The 15,724-nt window shown below is 40.1% G+C and overlaps 1 protein-coding gene across 3 annotated transcripts in view; it reads left to right on the top strand.

The window, feature by feature from the left end:
- Positions 1-11,880, top strand: part of LOC131952283 (uncharacterized) — a 45,580-nt gene extending 33,700 nt beyond the window's left edge. For 2 of the 3 annotated variants that reach the window (XM_059314888.1, XM_059314887.1), the window contains exons 7-14: positions 285-401; positions 1,983-2,119; positions 2,311-2,952; positions 4,119-4,282; positions 6,991-7,151; positions 8,387-8,445; positions 9,610-9,689; positions 11,533-11,880. In XM_059314888.1, coding sequence (XP_059170871.1) covers positions 285-401; positions 1,983-2,119; positions 2,311-2,952; positions 4,119-4,282; positions 6,991-7,151; positions 8,387-8,445; positions 9,610-9,689; positions 11,533-11,646 — 1,474 coding nt within the window. In that variant the 3' untranslated portion in view covers positions 11,647-11,880. Of the gene's footprint in view, positions 1-284; positions 402-1,982; positions 2,120-2,310; positions 2,953-4,118; positions 4,283-6,990; positions 7,152-8,386; positions 8,446-9,609; positions 9,690-11,532 lie in introns of those variants that run through there. The other variant, XM_059314889.1, reaches the window with a different exon arrangement.
- The last annotated feature ends 3,844 nt before the right edge of the window (positions 11,881-15,724 follow it).

The following is a 15,724-nucleotide window of genomic DNA, read 5'->3' as shown; positions in this document are numbered from 1 at the left end:
TTACCTAGAGAGTAGATTCACACCATCCTGCCCAGGCCGGTCTTAGAAAAATGAGGAGATCTATAGACTATAAATCAGCGTGGGAATTGTATCTTAACATGCTTTGTTTGGCTCTTAATGTATCGAGCACTAGCTTTTCTAGTTTGTGCCGGGCAACTGGCCGCTTGCTGGGTCCCACCCCTTCGGGAAATGAGAGGAAGTAGAGGCTTCGCTGAAAAACTGACGTCACTTTCCTTGTTGGTTAATTAATTTTGTTTAATAAAAAAATGCCCCTCACCTTTCAGGGGTCAGGTGAAGATTCGTGTTGACCCCCAGCAGCACCCCAGCCAATACCAGCACCTGTACCCGCTGGGGGACATCGCCGACCTGGAGAGGGAGAAGGCCAGAGAGCTGCTTCGGAAGTAGGTCAAGGTTAACCTGTCGATAAATTGTACAGCATTTATGTTATAAATTTAACTGAACTTAAAAAAAGTTCACATTTATATTCAAGTTCTGCTAAAACAAAACGAAAGTTTACACATGCTTATCTTATTAATTTTAAAATGAAAATAGTTTGTTAATGCCAAAGTCAGCAACGTGAAAGTGAGACTTGATGCTAATGCTGAATACAAAACAATTACATGTGGTTTTAATGTGTTTTAGAGATGAATCGTGAGCGTCAATTACATGTGGTTTTAATCAGTGTTTCTTCCAGACTTTTTTCTCCGGGGGGGCACTTGAAATTTTCGGGGGGAGGGGGGCGGTAGACTTTCTTCGGGGGGGCGGACACTGTTAAAAGTATATATTTTCTATATAAATTATATAAATTTCATTTCGTTCGGGGGGGGGGGGGGGGCGGTAAAAAATTTTCGGGGGGGGGGGGGGGGCAAAGCCCCCCCGAAGAGATGCCTGGAAGAAACTCTGGTTTTAATGTGTTTTAGAGATGAATCGTGAGCGTCAATTACATGTGGTTTTAATGTGTTTTAGAGATGAATCGTGAGCGTCAATTACATGTGGTTTTAATGTGTTTTAGAGATGAATCGTGAGCGTCAATTACATGTGGTTTTAATGTGTTTTAGAGATGAATCGTGAGCGTCAATTACATGTGGTTTTAATGTGTTTTAGAGATGAATCTTGAGCGTCAATTACATGTGGTTTTAATGTGTTTTAGAGATGAATCGTGAGCGTCAATTACATGTGGTTTTAATGTGTTTTAGAGATGAATCGTGAGCGTCAATTACATGTGGTTTTAATGTGTTTTAGAGATGAATCTTGAGCGTCAATTACATGTGGTTTTAATGTGTTTTAGAGATGAATCTTAAGCGTCAATTACATGTGGTTTTAATGTGTTTTAGAGATTAATCTTGAGCGTCAATTACATGTGGTTTTAATGTGTTTTAGAGATGAATCTTGAGGTTCAATTACATGTGGTTTTAATGTGTTTTAGAGATGAATCGTGAGGTTCAATTACATGTGGTTTTAATGTGTTTTAGAGATGAATCGTGAGCGTCAATTACATGTGGTTTTAATGTGTTTTAGAGATGAATCGTGAGCGTCAATTACATGTGGTTTTAATGTGTTTTAGAGATGAATCTTGAGCGTCAATTACATGTGGTTTTAATGTGTTTTAGAGATGAATCTTGAGGTTCAATTACATGTGGTTTTAAATGTGTTTTAGAGATGAATCGTAAGGTTCAATTACATGTGGTTTTAATATGATTAGGGAGATGAATCGTAAGGGTCAATTACATGTGGTTTTAATGTGATTAGGGAGATGAATCGTGGGGTTCAATTACATGTGGTTTTAATGTGTTTTAGAGATGAACCTTGAGCGTCAATTACATGTGGTTTTAATGTGTTTTAGAGATGAACCTTGAGCGTCAATTACATGTGGTTTTAATGTGACTAGGGAGATGAACCTTGAGCGTCAATTACACGTGGTTTTAATGTGATTAGGGAGATGAATCTTGAGGTTCAATTACATGTGGTTTTAATGTGACTAGGGAGATGAACCTTGAGCGTCAGAGAACAGTCGACAAGAAATCAACCTATCAACGCCGAGCAGTCCCTGTGAGTGACGTGAAGAAAACCAATCAGAAACCTCTAGAACTCTGCTTAGCTGGTGCCATTGATGTTATAGGTGATCAACATTTACTTCGATTGAAAATTTGGTTTCTTTTAGGCCAGAAAAACTGATGTTGAAAAGTCCCAGCTAAGATTTTTTTATGATTTAGCCAATTAGACTATTTATATTAGTCGGGGTTGAATTTTACTTTTTGTTCCGAAAAGTTTCTGAGATGTTTCATGTTTTTACTTTTCCCCTGTGAGCAGGCGACCTGGAGATGGCGATGGGGTTGATGACCTACTCTCAGACCGTCGAATGTACAGAGGAGTCGGTCATTTTCCATCTGGACCAAAGAAACTACGACCGTCTGATCGAGAAGCGAAACCCCGGCGCCCTGGAGATGCTGAGGGACATTGTACACACCAAGCTGACCCTCCACTTCTCGCGGCTGAACGAGGAGACGATCCCACTGTACAGGTACTTCCTCTACACCCTCGACGAGAAGGAGAAAGATGCCAGACTCAATGCCAGAACCCCGAGGTCACGGACCCCCCAGGACATGGACGTCAACGTGGAGAATCTACAGAAAGGGCCGCTTGTTAACATGTACGGTCCGGGCAGCGTTTTTTACCTCATTCGCAAGAGAGCTAAAGAAATGAAGGCTAGGCAGAAGAGACACATGAACAACCCCGCTTCTAATTTTAGATTCGGGGGCGTGGCGGCCAAACCGTCAGTTATGGCTGCCGTGAAAACTTTAGCAACTCTGACCTCAAATGTTTATGGTTCTAGAAATGTGAACACACAGAACGAGGAGCCGACCTCTGCCACAGCCTCCATGATCAACTTGTACGGGGCGGCAGATCCAAAGATGATCACAGAGTTGGATGATGCAGACTATGCTGATGGCGGTGAGTAATGAAAATGTACTTGGTTTATTTTTTCACGCCCCTAAAACTAGTGTTTTGTGTAGCTGTAATATTTCACTGTTTTAAAACCAAAGCAGAAAATTTTGTCTTGATGTCTATTTTTCCATATGGGCCGTTTTGTTTTTAAAACATAACTTTTTAATTTTAAAAAAATGTATGTTGAGCACATCCTCGAGTTGTGACCAGCACACCCACACATGTGACCAGCACAACCACACGTGACCAGCACATCTACATGTGACCAGCACAATTACACGTGACCAGCACACCCACACATGTGACCAGCACACCCACACGCGTGACCAGCACACCCACACGCGTGACCAGCACACCCACACGTGTGACCAGCACAACCACACATGTGACCAGCACACCCACACGTGTGACCAGCACAACCACACATGTGACCAACACACTCACGTGACCAGCACATCCACACGTGACCAGCACACCCACACATGTGACCAGCACATCCACACATGTGACCAGCACACCCACACGTGTGACCAGCACAACCACACATGTGACCAACACACTCACGTGACCAGCACATCCACACGTGACCAGCACACCCACACGTGTGACCAGCACAACCACACATGTGACCAACACACTCACGTGACCAGCACATCCACACATGTGACCAGCACACACACACGTGACCAGCACACCCACACACGTGACCAGCACACCCACACGCAGAGGCGAAGCGACTCTTCCCGGCCCCGGGAATAAACTTTCGATTTGAACCCCCCTCAAACTTTAAATTTGTTTCTCCAACCCATTTTGGCGCCCCCTAAGGTTGGCGCCTGGGGACATATGTGTCCCCCCACCACCCCTCGCTACGCCTCTGCCCACACGTGACCAGCACATCCACACACGTGACCGTGTCTTGACCTGTAATTGTGACGTTATTTCTGTGCTGTCATAAACGTCTGTAAATTTGTAACATTTTGTAACAATGTCACCCTCACAGTACGTGGTTATACACCACGTCATTACAATTACGACTTGGTGGTGTAGGTTAACGGACCAACGTCGTGTGCTTTAACGGACGAACGTCGTGTGCTTTAGGTAAACGGACCAACGTCGCTGCCATATTGTTCCAATGCTGTGGTTATAAATTAAGAGATGATACTATTCTGCAGACGGCTACGAGACGAACTACCTTGACCTTGATGAGCAGTACGACTGGGCTAGCAGTGACACAGCCCTCAGCAAGTTGGAAGAGAGGCTGACCCGTTGGCACAACAGCCTGCCCACCATACAGAAGGGCAACTGTGTCGTCCCACTACACCGGTTTCAGTTTGAGGTAAGTTGGACATGCCTGCCCACCATACAGAAGGGCAACTGTGTCGTCCCACTACATCGGTTCCAGTTTGAGGTAAGTTGGACATGCCTGCCCACCATACAGAAGGGCAACTGTGTCGTCCCACTACATCGGTTCCAGTTTGAGGTAAGTTGGACATGCCTGCCCACCATACAGAAGGGCAACTGTGTCGTCCCACTACACCGGTTTCAGTTTGAGGTAAGTTGGACATGCCTGCCCACCATACAGAAGGGCAACTGTGTCGTCCCACTACATCGGTTCCAGTTTGAGGTAAGTTGGACATGCCTGCCCACCATACAGAAGGGCAACTGTGTCGTCCCACTACATCGGTTCCAGTTTGAGGTAAGTTGGACATGCCTGCCCACCATACAGAAGGGCAACTGTGTCGTCCCACTACATCGGTTCCAGTTTGAGGTAAGTTGGACATGCCTGCCCACCATACAGAAGGGCAACTGTGTCGTCCCACTACACCGGTTTCAGTTTGAGGTAAGTTGGACATGCCTGCCCACCATACAGAAGGGCAACTGTGTCGTCCCACTGCATCGGTTCCAGTTTGAGGTAAGTTGGACATGCCTGCCCACCATACAGAAGGGCAACTGTGTCGTCCCACTACATCGGTTCCAGTTTGAGGTAAGTTGGACATGCCTGCCCACCATACAGAAGGGCAACTGTGTCGTCCCACTGCACCGGTTCCAGTTTGAGGTAAGTTGGACATGCCTGCCCACCATACAGAAGGGCAACTGTGTCGTCCCACTACATCGGTTCCAGTTTGAGGTAAGTTGGACATGCCTGCCCACCATACAGAAGGGCAACTGTGTCGTCCCACTGCACCGGTTCCAGTTTGAGGTAAGTTGGACATGCCTGCCCACCATACAGAAGGGCAACTGTGTCGTCCCACTGCACCGGTTCCAGTTTGAGGTAAGTTGGACATGCCTGCCCACCATACAGAAGGGCAACTGTGTCGTCCCACTGCACCGGTTCCAGTTTGAGGTAAGTTGGACATGCCTGCCCACCATACAGAAGGGCAACTGTGTCGTCCCACTGCACCGGTTCCAGTTTGAGGTAAGTTGGACATGCCTGCCCACCATACAGAAGGGCAACTGTGTCGTCCCACTGCACCGGTTCCAGTTTGAGGTAAGTTGGACATGCCTGCCCACCATACAGAAGGGCAACTGTGTCGTCCCACTGCACCGGTTCCAGTTTGAGGTAAGTTGGACATGCCTGCCCACCATACAGAAGGGCAAGTGTGTCGTCCCACTGCACCGGTTCCAGTTTGAGGTAAGTTGGACATGCCTGCCCACCATACAGAAGGGCAACTGTGTCGTCCCACTGCATCGGTTCCAGTTTGAGGTAAGTTGGACATGCCTGGACAACTTATAAGTTGGGGTAGGGGACATGCCTGGACAACTTATAAGTTGGGGCAGGGGGACATGCCTGGACAACTTATAAGTTGGGGTAGGGGGACATGCCTGGACAACTTATAAGTTGGGGTAGGGGACATGCCTGGACAACTTATAAGTTGGGGTAGGGGGACATGCCTGGACAACTTATAAGTTGGGGCAGGGGGACATGCCTGGACAACTTATAAGTTGGGGCAGGGGGACATGCCTGGACATCTTATAAGTTGGGGTAGGGGGACATGCCTGGACAACTTATAAGTTGGGGTAGGGGGACATGCCTGGACAACTTATAAGTTGGGGTAGGGGGGGCATGCCTGGACAACTTATAAGTTGGGGTAGGGGGACATGCCTGGAAAACTTATAAGTTGGGATAGGGGGACATGCCTGGACAACTTATAAGTTGGGGTAGGGGACATGCCTGGACAACTTATAAGTTGGGGTAGGGGGACATGCCTGGACAACTTATAAGTTGGGGCAGGGGGAGGTCCCACTGCACCGGCTCCAGTTTGAGGTAAGCTCGGCATTTCTGATCAACGTATAAGGGATGGGTTGGGATGGCGATGGGGGTGGGGGGGGGGATGGGGGGGAGATCGGGAATTTTGACAATAAGAATTTGATTTAAAATAAAAAGAAGTGCTAGATTAAAAATGAAGTTTTGAGCTAAGTATTAAATTGAGTGCTAAATGAGTGTTGAACGAAATGTTAAATTAAGTGTTAAATTGAGTGTTAAATTGAGTGTTAAATTGAGTGTTAAATTGAGTGTTAAATTGAGTGTTAAATTAAGTGTTAAATTGAGTGTAAAATTGAGTGTTAAATTGTGTGTTAAATTAAGTGTTAAATTGAGTGTTAAATTGAGTGTTAAATTTAGTGTTAAAGTAAGCGTTAAATTAAGTGTTAAATTAAGTGTTAAATTAAGTGTTAAATTACTTGTTATGCATATTGCTCACTTTAATATGTTTGATATGAAGCACGTAGATCGAGTAAAAAAGGGAGTTAAATAATACGTAGTGTTGTTTAAAGATTGTATTCAATATCCAACTTTATCGCTTGCATAACTCCTCACATTACATATTTATCAAAAGAAAATACATTAAAATATGCATCGTGTGGATTGATGCAGATGATTTAGCAAGGGAAATAATAAAATTGTTTTAACGTTCTAAAGTGAAAATTGAATTATGTCCCATGTACTATAAAGTTTATCACCCTTATGATTCTCTCCCTTTAAAAAAAAACCTGATGCCTTATTAATCTTCATTAACCATCACTCGTTAAATATTTTTTTACCAGGACGAGCATAAGCCCAAACCCGGCAACAAAGTATATGTTAAACTCAAATCTAAGCCCAAACATGTGTCTATATACGCTTTACAAAACACCACCAGGACTGAGGACTTGACCGGCTCACACGACAGACAGAATGGTCAGAACACAAGATCAGTATTAACCAGGTTTGTTCAGTACCTTATTTACCCAGGTAAACACACCTGCTATGTATCAGCGACTAATAACACGAGAATGCTTGATGGTGTATTCATTAACACTGTACTGTGTACCCAGCACCTTGTACACCTCTGTCACATCTTGTACATAGCTGCACTACACACTGCACTACACACTGCACTACACACTGCACTAGCCAGGTACTTTATTTACTTGTACAGCGACAAAAAAAACAAATGTCATTAATAAATTTAATCAATGATTATAGTCAGTTGTTATTATCTAGCAATAAGAGCAGATCTAAACACTAGTCATAAGCTAGTGCTGTTATCATCGAGAATACATTTTAATGTTGCTGTAAATCATATATTATAAATATTTCCACATTTAAACTTCTAAACTAGTATTAACTCAAATTTAAAATAGGAAATATGTTTATGTTAATGCTTCACCCAACCCCTCCACCCCCAGCAGGTTTTAATATTCCTCTTTTATTCTGCACAAAATAGTGTTTTTTTTTTGCATGATATACACACATACGTATATTTTAAATATTTTTAGTCTGTTTAATTACAACTCACTATAAAAATTACATCGAGTTTTTCTACAAATTGTATCAAAGTCGTCAGTCGAATATTGTATTATGATCTGGTTTTGATGATGATGATGATGATGACGATGATGACGATAGTGATGATGATGATGATGCCAATGATGATGATGAAGATTACATGTTTGGTTCACTATTCACTAAGTAGAAAATCCTCAATAACGATGCAGGATAATGTGATAATCTTTATCATTAATGTGATAATCCTTATCATTAATGTGATAATCCTAATCATTAACGTGATAATACTTATCATTAATGTTATAATCCTAATCAGTTGTTAAAATTTTGGTTTAGAAAAAAAAAGGGACTATGTGTTAGATCGGGAGACAAAAATAGAAAAACAAATGTCAAGTCTGTCTTTCTAAAAAACTTTTCACCTTCCACTGCTAATGATTATTTTAAACTTGTGTAAACATGGATGTCTCTTCTTAAAAAGTGCATAGTTTTTTAACGGTCTCGCCAAATTACTGGGACTAACTCAAATGCTTCATGGATTGTATGGTAAGTTGGTAGTTTACAGAAATGTGTCAAATCAATAATTTGTCAAATGACTAATCTCTCAAATCAGTATTGTGTTCAATCACTAATGATCAATGTATTGCATGGATTATTATTTTATTTCCTCAACAGCTTGCGAGTCGTAGAAAATGTAAATGATAGACCTATTGATGACTTATCTGATCACGCAGGTCTGATGTTTCTAATCAAACATTTCCTTCGTGTTTTTTATTTTACTTTTTTAGTTGGTAAACAAATATCCTTTTTAAAAACTGACCTATTTTATTTTATTCCAATATATATATCAGCCTATCATAACTTTTAGTTTAGATGTTTTTATTGATTTTTATTACTTTTTTGAATTATTTTTTGTTGTAATATTTAGAAATTTTAGCCTAGCTTCAAATTTATTTTTCATCGTGTTTGCTGTAAAACTTTTTTTTTTATTTTAAGGCATGTTACACATTATACATTAACTTAATCTAATATTATTTTTCAGTTCTTTGATTGCTAATACTTTATAAATGTAATACTTTCTATTTATAATGTTATAATTATAATAAATTAGCAGTATAATCAGTGCTCCCATAATTGATACAACCAGATGAGAGATCAGCACAGTTGCCAGAGATAACATTCTACTTTTAAAATGTTGACATCTGTTAACAATCATTTAAGCTTGTTTTTGTGTTGTAGCATTTGTCTAACATTTGAAATCAGGCTTTTAAAAAACAGATTCGCTTTACATTAATGTTATATATTTAACTAATAATCAATTTTGATTTTTAAAATATCAGCAAAATGGTTCAGTAAGTTTGAATTTACTACCTTTTTAGTCTTCTCTTCCCCCCCCCCCCCCCCCAACACCCCACCCAATCCAAATGTTACACAAAAGATCCCCATTCACTATGTCTTATAGGCATACTGAGTGCCCCCCCCCCCTTCTTTATGATCCTATGTAGACAGACCACACGTTTTGCCTGTCTAGATGTAGCTAGAACAGTTGTACTGGCTGCAGAGTTGAGGGGATCTACCAGCTGCTGTAGAAAGGCTTTCAAAATAAAAAAAATAAAATAAATGACTGGACGTGTAGGGGAAAATGTGTAAAATATTGTTATGCGATAAAAAATTTATGAAAATATTTTAATAAAAAAAACAGTTGTGAGAGTTTTGATTTAAAGAAAATGTGTAGGGTTGAACAAGAGAGCATTAAAAAGAAATTTGCTATGTTCACATTTGGTTCCATTTTTAAAAAAATGTGCTATGTTCACATTTGGTTTCATTTTTTTCAAAAAAGTTGCTATGTTCACATTTGATTCCATTTTTGTGTTGTTTTTTTTCCCCGTCAATATCAGATCGGCCGAGCACATCTCTGGGTTTACAGCAAGTTAAAGGGCCACGCAGTGAGCACTCGGGTTCGGCAGGGTTTAAACAGGTCAGTATAAGGGTTCGGCAGGGTTTAAACAGGTCAGTACAAGGGTTCGGCAGGGTTAAACAGGTCAGTACAAGGGTTCGGCAGGGTTTAAACAGGTCACTACATGGGTTCGGCAGGGTTTAAACAGATCAGTACAAGGGTTCGGCAGGGTTTAAACAGGTCAGTACAAGGGTTCGGCAGGGTTTAAACAGGTCAGTACAAGGGTTCGGCAGGGTTTAAACAGGTCAGTACAAGGGTTCAGTAGGGTTTAAACAGGTCACTACATGGGTTCAGCAGGGGGGAGTGTCTAAGTTTTGTGACGGAGATAATGTGATGCGGGCTTTAAACAAAAATACAAAAAAAACCACCACCAGCAACTTAAGCTGTGAGTGTACATTCGGCTAGCTAGTTTTACAAGCTATGTTTTAACAACAATCATCAAATCAAATGATTGCTGTTGGGCGTGATTTTAATGGTCTAGAATAGTTCACGTTGGTGCAGACTACTGGAACTTTGCCAGAACAAAATTTAAAGTTTGTGCCAGTCCATCATCTCCGGGATAAGAAAAAATATCTTGCGGCATTTTGCGTGTGTACATTTCAAATGGTGCTAATCATCGCCCTGAAACACAGCCACTGCCCCGTTAAGCCTGGGATAGAACAGGCCTAAACGTCTCATTTGAAACTGCTAAAAACATTTAAAAAAAAAAATAAATGACGACGTGGCCTACAAGTGGTTTTAACTAGAGATATTCTCAAAACGTATTATTTCAACCCGATATTTTGAACCCCAAGATCTAATCGTGACAGCATTTTTTGTCTCAATTATTTATTGAGCTGGGTCAACATTGATCTGATTATTTTTTTTTTTTGTAATTTTCGTTTAAATTTTTAAAGAAATGCAAAAATAACTTCTAAATTTTTAGTTTAAAAAAAGTTGTTCTTTTTTTTTTATGTAGTCCGAACTCCCGCCAAGTTATTATTTTTTTGTCTTAAATCGGGACACCCGGGCAGCAAGGTTTAGTTGTTACATAAGGTCTGGTTTGGGGAAAAAAACACATTTCAGATAAAGCGATAATGCACACTTTATCATTTTAACTTTATCACAGATAAAACACAAACAGTAACTTTACCATTTTGTCTTTCACAGAAAAAACACAAACAGTAACTTTACCATTTTATCTTTCACAGAAAAAAACACAAACAGTAACTTTACCATTTTATCTTTCACAGAAAAAAACACAAACAGTAACTTTACCATTTTGTCTCTATCACAGAAAAAACACAAACAGTAACTTTACCATTTTGTCTTTCACAGAAAAAAACACAAACAGTAACTTTACCATTTTGTCTTTCACAGAAAAAAACGCAAACCGTAACTTTACCATTTTGTCTTTATCACAGAAAAAAACACAAACAGCAACTTTACCATTTTATCTTTATCACAGAAAAAAACACAAACAGTAACTTTACCATTTTGTCTTTCATAGAAAAAACACAAACAGTAACTTAACCATTTTGTCTTTCACAGAAAAAACACAAACAGTAACTTTACCATTTTGTCTTTCACAGAAAAAACGCAAACCGTAACTTTACCATTTTGTCTTTCACAGAAAAAAACACAAACAGTAACTTAACCATTTTGTCTTTCACAGAAAAAACACAAACAGTAACTTTACCATTTTGTCTTTATCACAGAAAAAACGCAAACCGTAACTTTACCATTTTATCTTTCACAGAAAAAACACAAACAGTAACTTAACCATTTTGTCTTTCACAGAAAAAAACACAAACAGTAACTTTACCATTTTGTCTTTATCACAGAAAAAACACAAACAGTAACTTTACCATTTTGTCTTTCACAGAAAAAACACAAACAGTACACGGCGGAGGAATACCAGGCTCTCAAGGCGGAGTTGCGACGTAAACAGAAGGCGTGGCTACCTCTCATGCCACATAGAGCAGCCACAGTTATTTAGTCTTAGACCTTTTCAATTCTGTTTTTAAAATGTTCGGTCAAAACGTGAATCATTACAATTGAAATATACTGTTCTTAATTGACTTGATGGGGAGACATTGATCAAATATTTAAATCACTAGGTAATTCATTATCTTCTTAATTAATTAAAATCTTATTTTAAGAACCTGAACACAAGAATCATTAGCCAGAATGATAAAATTTTAAACATTATAAGAATTGCACGTTTCATATTTTTTAATAACGTATCTTGTACTAATGACAATAAAATTATAACCGAATGTCAATGTACCCCTGTTTTTTTTTGTGTGCAACATGAGTTGGCGTGAGGGAGGGGTGGGGGGAGGGACACAGGGGCGTATGGAAATGTTCTAGTGCCATGAGTTGTTTAGTTTGGAATACAATGAAAATTTGTAAGGAGAAAATACTCAGAACTAACAATTGTTGTGTGTAGAAAAACACAATTTGCCACTGAATGCTCGTCAGAATATGGTTCAGTATTCACCAAAACGCGAGTCTGTTAACATTTGAATCAAATTTTGACCACCCCTCCGAATTTGGATCATTTATTTGAACTCTAAATCTTCTGATGTGTTTCCTCCCTCATGGCCAACTAGTAGATTTTTTTAAAAGTTTCAATCAATTTTTGGTCGCATGCAGTGTGGGTAAATAGATCTTCTGGGGAGAAATGACAAAATATGGGATCTATAAAACGAAACAAACACTCACGAAGGGATTGCGATTTATTTCGTTTTGTAAAGCAGGAATTTGAAAAGGATTGAAATTTTATACATCCAACGAGCCTGCCTGGTTTATTGATAACTACTACTACTAGATTTTTGTTCTTGTGATGTAATGTTTGGGACATGTGCCAGTTTATTCGTGAAATATTATTTTGTAGAATCTGAGCTAAAGAATGGCATTGAGTTATGCCATTCTTTAGCTCAGAGCACATGAGCTAAAAGATCACATGAGGTGATGCCTTTTTTAAGTTAACGGATCACATGAGGTCATGCCATCTTGTGACACATGAGCTAAAAGATCACATAAGGTGATGTCATCTTGTGACACATGAGCTAAAAGATCACATGAGGTGATGTCATCTTGTGGCACATGAGCTAAAAGATCTCAAGATGTGATGCCATTTGTGAACTAAAAGATCACCTAAGGTGATGTCATTTTGTGAGCTAAAGAATTTCATGGTGTGATGCTGGTTAGTTCTACTCATCGTGTGGGTAAATTTTAACATAACAACTTCCTTTCTGGCTCATCACACTAAATGTATTTACGTTAACTTATTTTTTCGAAATCCATAAAAAATTATGGTGCATTTAACAGCACGTAAAGGTACATATAATTATGGAGCATTTATTGGCACAAAAAGGTACAGTGCTTGAAAACTTATTTTAATTTTTTTTTTATCTGGGGCCATCGATCGGCCCATTTCGTGTCTTGTCAGGGAGATGTAGTGGACAATTACTCCCCTTTACACGTTCAATGCTCCGTTTACTGGGGCTCGTTCATAAAACATTAAGACCCCCTCCCCACTCCCCCTCCCCCCTTTTGAAAGTAGGGGTTGTCGTTTTTGTCGATCACAATATTTATCAAATGTGATGTTGGAGAAGGGCATGCAGATTAGGACACACAGAAGAACGAGATCTCGCTGTCTGAGACACACAGAAGAACGAGATCTCGCTGTCTGATACCTCACATGCAAGCTTTGATAACCCACGGAAAAATAAACTTCCGGTCACTAAACTTCCATTATGAATTAACCTCATTGTATCCATGCAAATATTATTACAGCAATGATTACAGCTTTACTCTCTGATTGTACATTCAGATCCTGCCTCATCATTCAGTACTGTTGCATTTGTATAAAATTGTCTTTTTACGACATTGGAGGATGTCTATCTTGAGCCAAAGACCTTCAGAGCTAGTAGGACAGGAAGGGTCACTGTCTCAAGCAATAGCACATCAGAGCTAGGTGGAGATGAAGGGCCACTGTCTCTAAATTTTCGGGAGGGTGGACACTAGTTAAACATTGGGGGTGGGGGGGGGGGTGGGGTGGTAGACATGATTCAGGGTTTGGGGGAGACAAAGATATTCCTGAAAGATACACTGTATAGCACTGTATTTACATTTAAATAACTCAGTTTAATTAAGAAAACAATGGCAAAAATCTTAAAATACATGATTGGTAACGATGGAATCCTCTCAAAATATCCTACAACAACGCACCGGAGGGTACGCTATGTGTATGTCTGTTTGTTTGTCTGTCCTTTATGCAGTACTACATCCTTCATTCTATTACCATGAAACTTAGGGAAGTTGTTGAAAATACTCCTAGTCGTAAGGGGTCATCAATAAAAGACTCCACGTCTTATTAAACAATTTTACAACCCCCTCCATAGTTACACATCTTGACATCTTTTTCTGTTTTTGTAAAGCGACATCAGCAGCGTCATTAAGGACAGGTGGGGGAGGGGCGGCGGCACTTGAATCTTCGGTAGGGAGACACCTAATTGAAACTTCGAGGAGGGGGGGCAGACATGGTTAAAGTAGGCTATATAGATCTAGATCTATTTAGTAAAAGTATACGTTGTCGTTTTTTTTTATTCGTTCGGGGGAAGGGGGGGGGGGGGGTGATGCTCCGAGACAGTGCCGGCGCCAGGTTATTTAGCGCCCTAGGCAAAACTTATGAAAACGCCCCCCCCCAGCACATCTTTTCGAACCCCCATATTATATATATATATATATATATATATATATATATATATATATATATATATATATATATATATATATATATATATATATATATGTGTGTGTGTGTGTGTGTGTGAATGTGTGTGTGTGTGTGCGTGTGTTTTAAAATATTAGACTATTGTTTTAAAATTCTGTTTAGGATCTTGTGGTGCCAACTATTAATTTACTTTGAAAATCTAAATATCGCCCTGGCTAACGAGATTTCTAATTAAAATTTTAAGTTAGCGAAAACAAGACTTAGCCCTATTTAAAAATCGAAATTGCACAGGCGCAGCCCCAAAGGGGGCTTTGGGTTAGGGTTAGTGAATTATACACAGTCGAAATGAAGAATTTTAACTGCTACTTGGCATTACGAGCTTATTTAATTGTTTTCTATATTAATTGTGTGACGCCAAAATAAAAAGGCAAAGTGACTGTTAAAAAGCGCCCCGACCTTTCTTAGTGAGGGAGGTTGGGGCGCATTTTCCCCAACGCGAATAGCTATATAGGCCTAATTTAAAGATGGAGCGCAAAATTGATAGTTCGTCCTGGGCACCTAAATAGATCGCTACGCCTTTGTATATTACCCTGTCTAAAGTTTATATAATGTAATACAAAATATTAATTATTATGTACTTTTTACTAATCGAGATCACACATTTTTGCGCCCCTCTATGGATAGCGCTCTAGGCAACCGCCTAGTTCGCCTTATAGGTAGCGCCGGCCCTGCTCCGAGAGATGCCTAAAAAATCACCGTGCGGCTTCCACCATCACCACGAACACAATATAGAATCTATTTTATTTCAGACTCATGTTTATAGATATAATTTTTTTAGAAAGCAGGAATAATAAAACCAGCGCTATCATTGCATTTTAGTTTAGGCCTCTGTTTCAGTGGCGTAGGCAGGGGGGGGGTTAGGGGCGGTCATAACCCCCCCCCCCCCATAGACCCCTCGGTATATAGAAAAAGTATGAGGGGGGGTGCAAATCGAAAGTTTGAGGGGGGGGGGTGCAAATCGAAAGTTTGAGGGAGGGGTGCAAATCGAAAGTTTGAGGGGGGGGGGTGCAAATCGAAAGTTTGAGGGGGGGGGGGGTGCAAATCGAAAACGAAAGTTTGTCCCGGGTAAAAATTGGAACCCCCCCCCCCCCCCCTTGAGACGATCCTGGCTACGCCACTGCTCTGTTTTGTTTAGTCTAGTTATCACAGTTCAACAGAAATCTAATATAGATTTAGATTTGCGTTTGTGTAGTTTTGATTATTTGAAAAGTAGTCAGATTTTTTAATTGTTAGAATATTCATTATTTTCTATAGCAGGATTAATATTGCAAGC

The sequence above is a fragment of the Physella acuta genome, unplaced genomic scaffold (genome assembly GCF_028476545.2).
Source record: "Physella acuta isolate Inbredline_101_S28 unplaced genomic scaffold, ASM2847654v3 ptg000863l, whole genome shotgun sequence".
NCBI classification, from domain to species: Eukaryota; Metazoa; Mollusca; class Gastropoda; family Physidae; genus Physella; species Physella acuta.
Note: the sequence above shows the minus strand (reverse complement) of the source record. Positions and strands in the feature narration are given on the sequence as shown.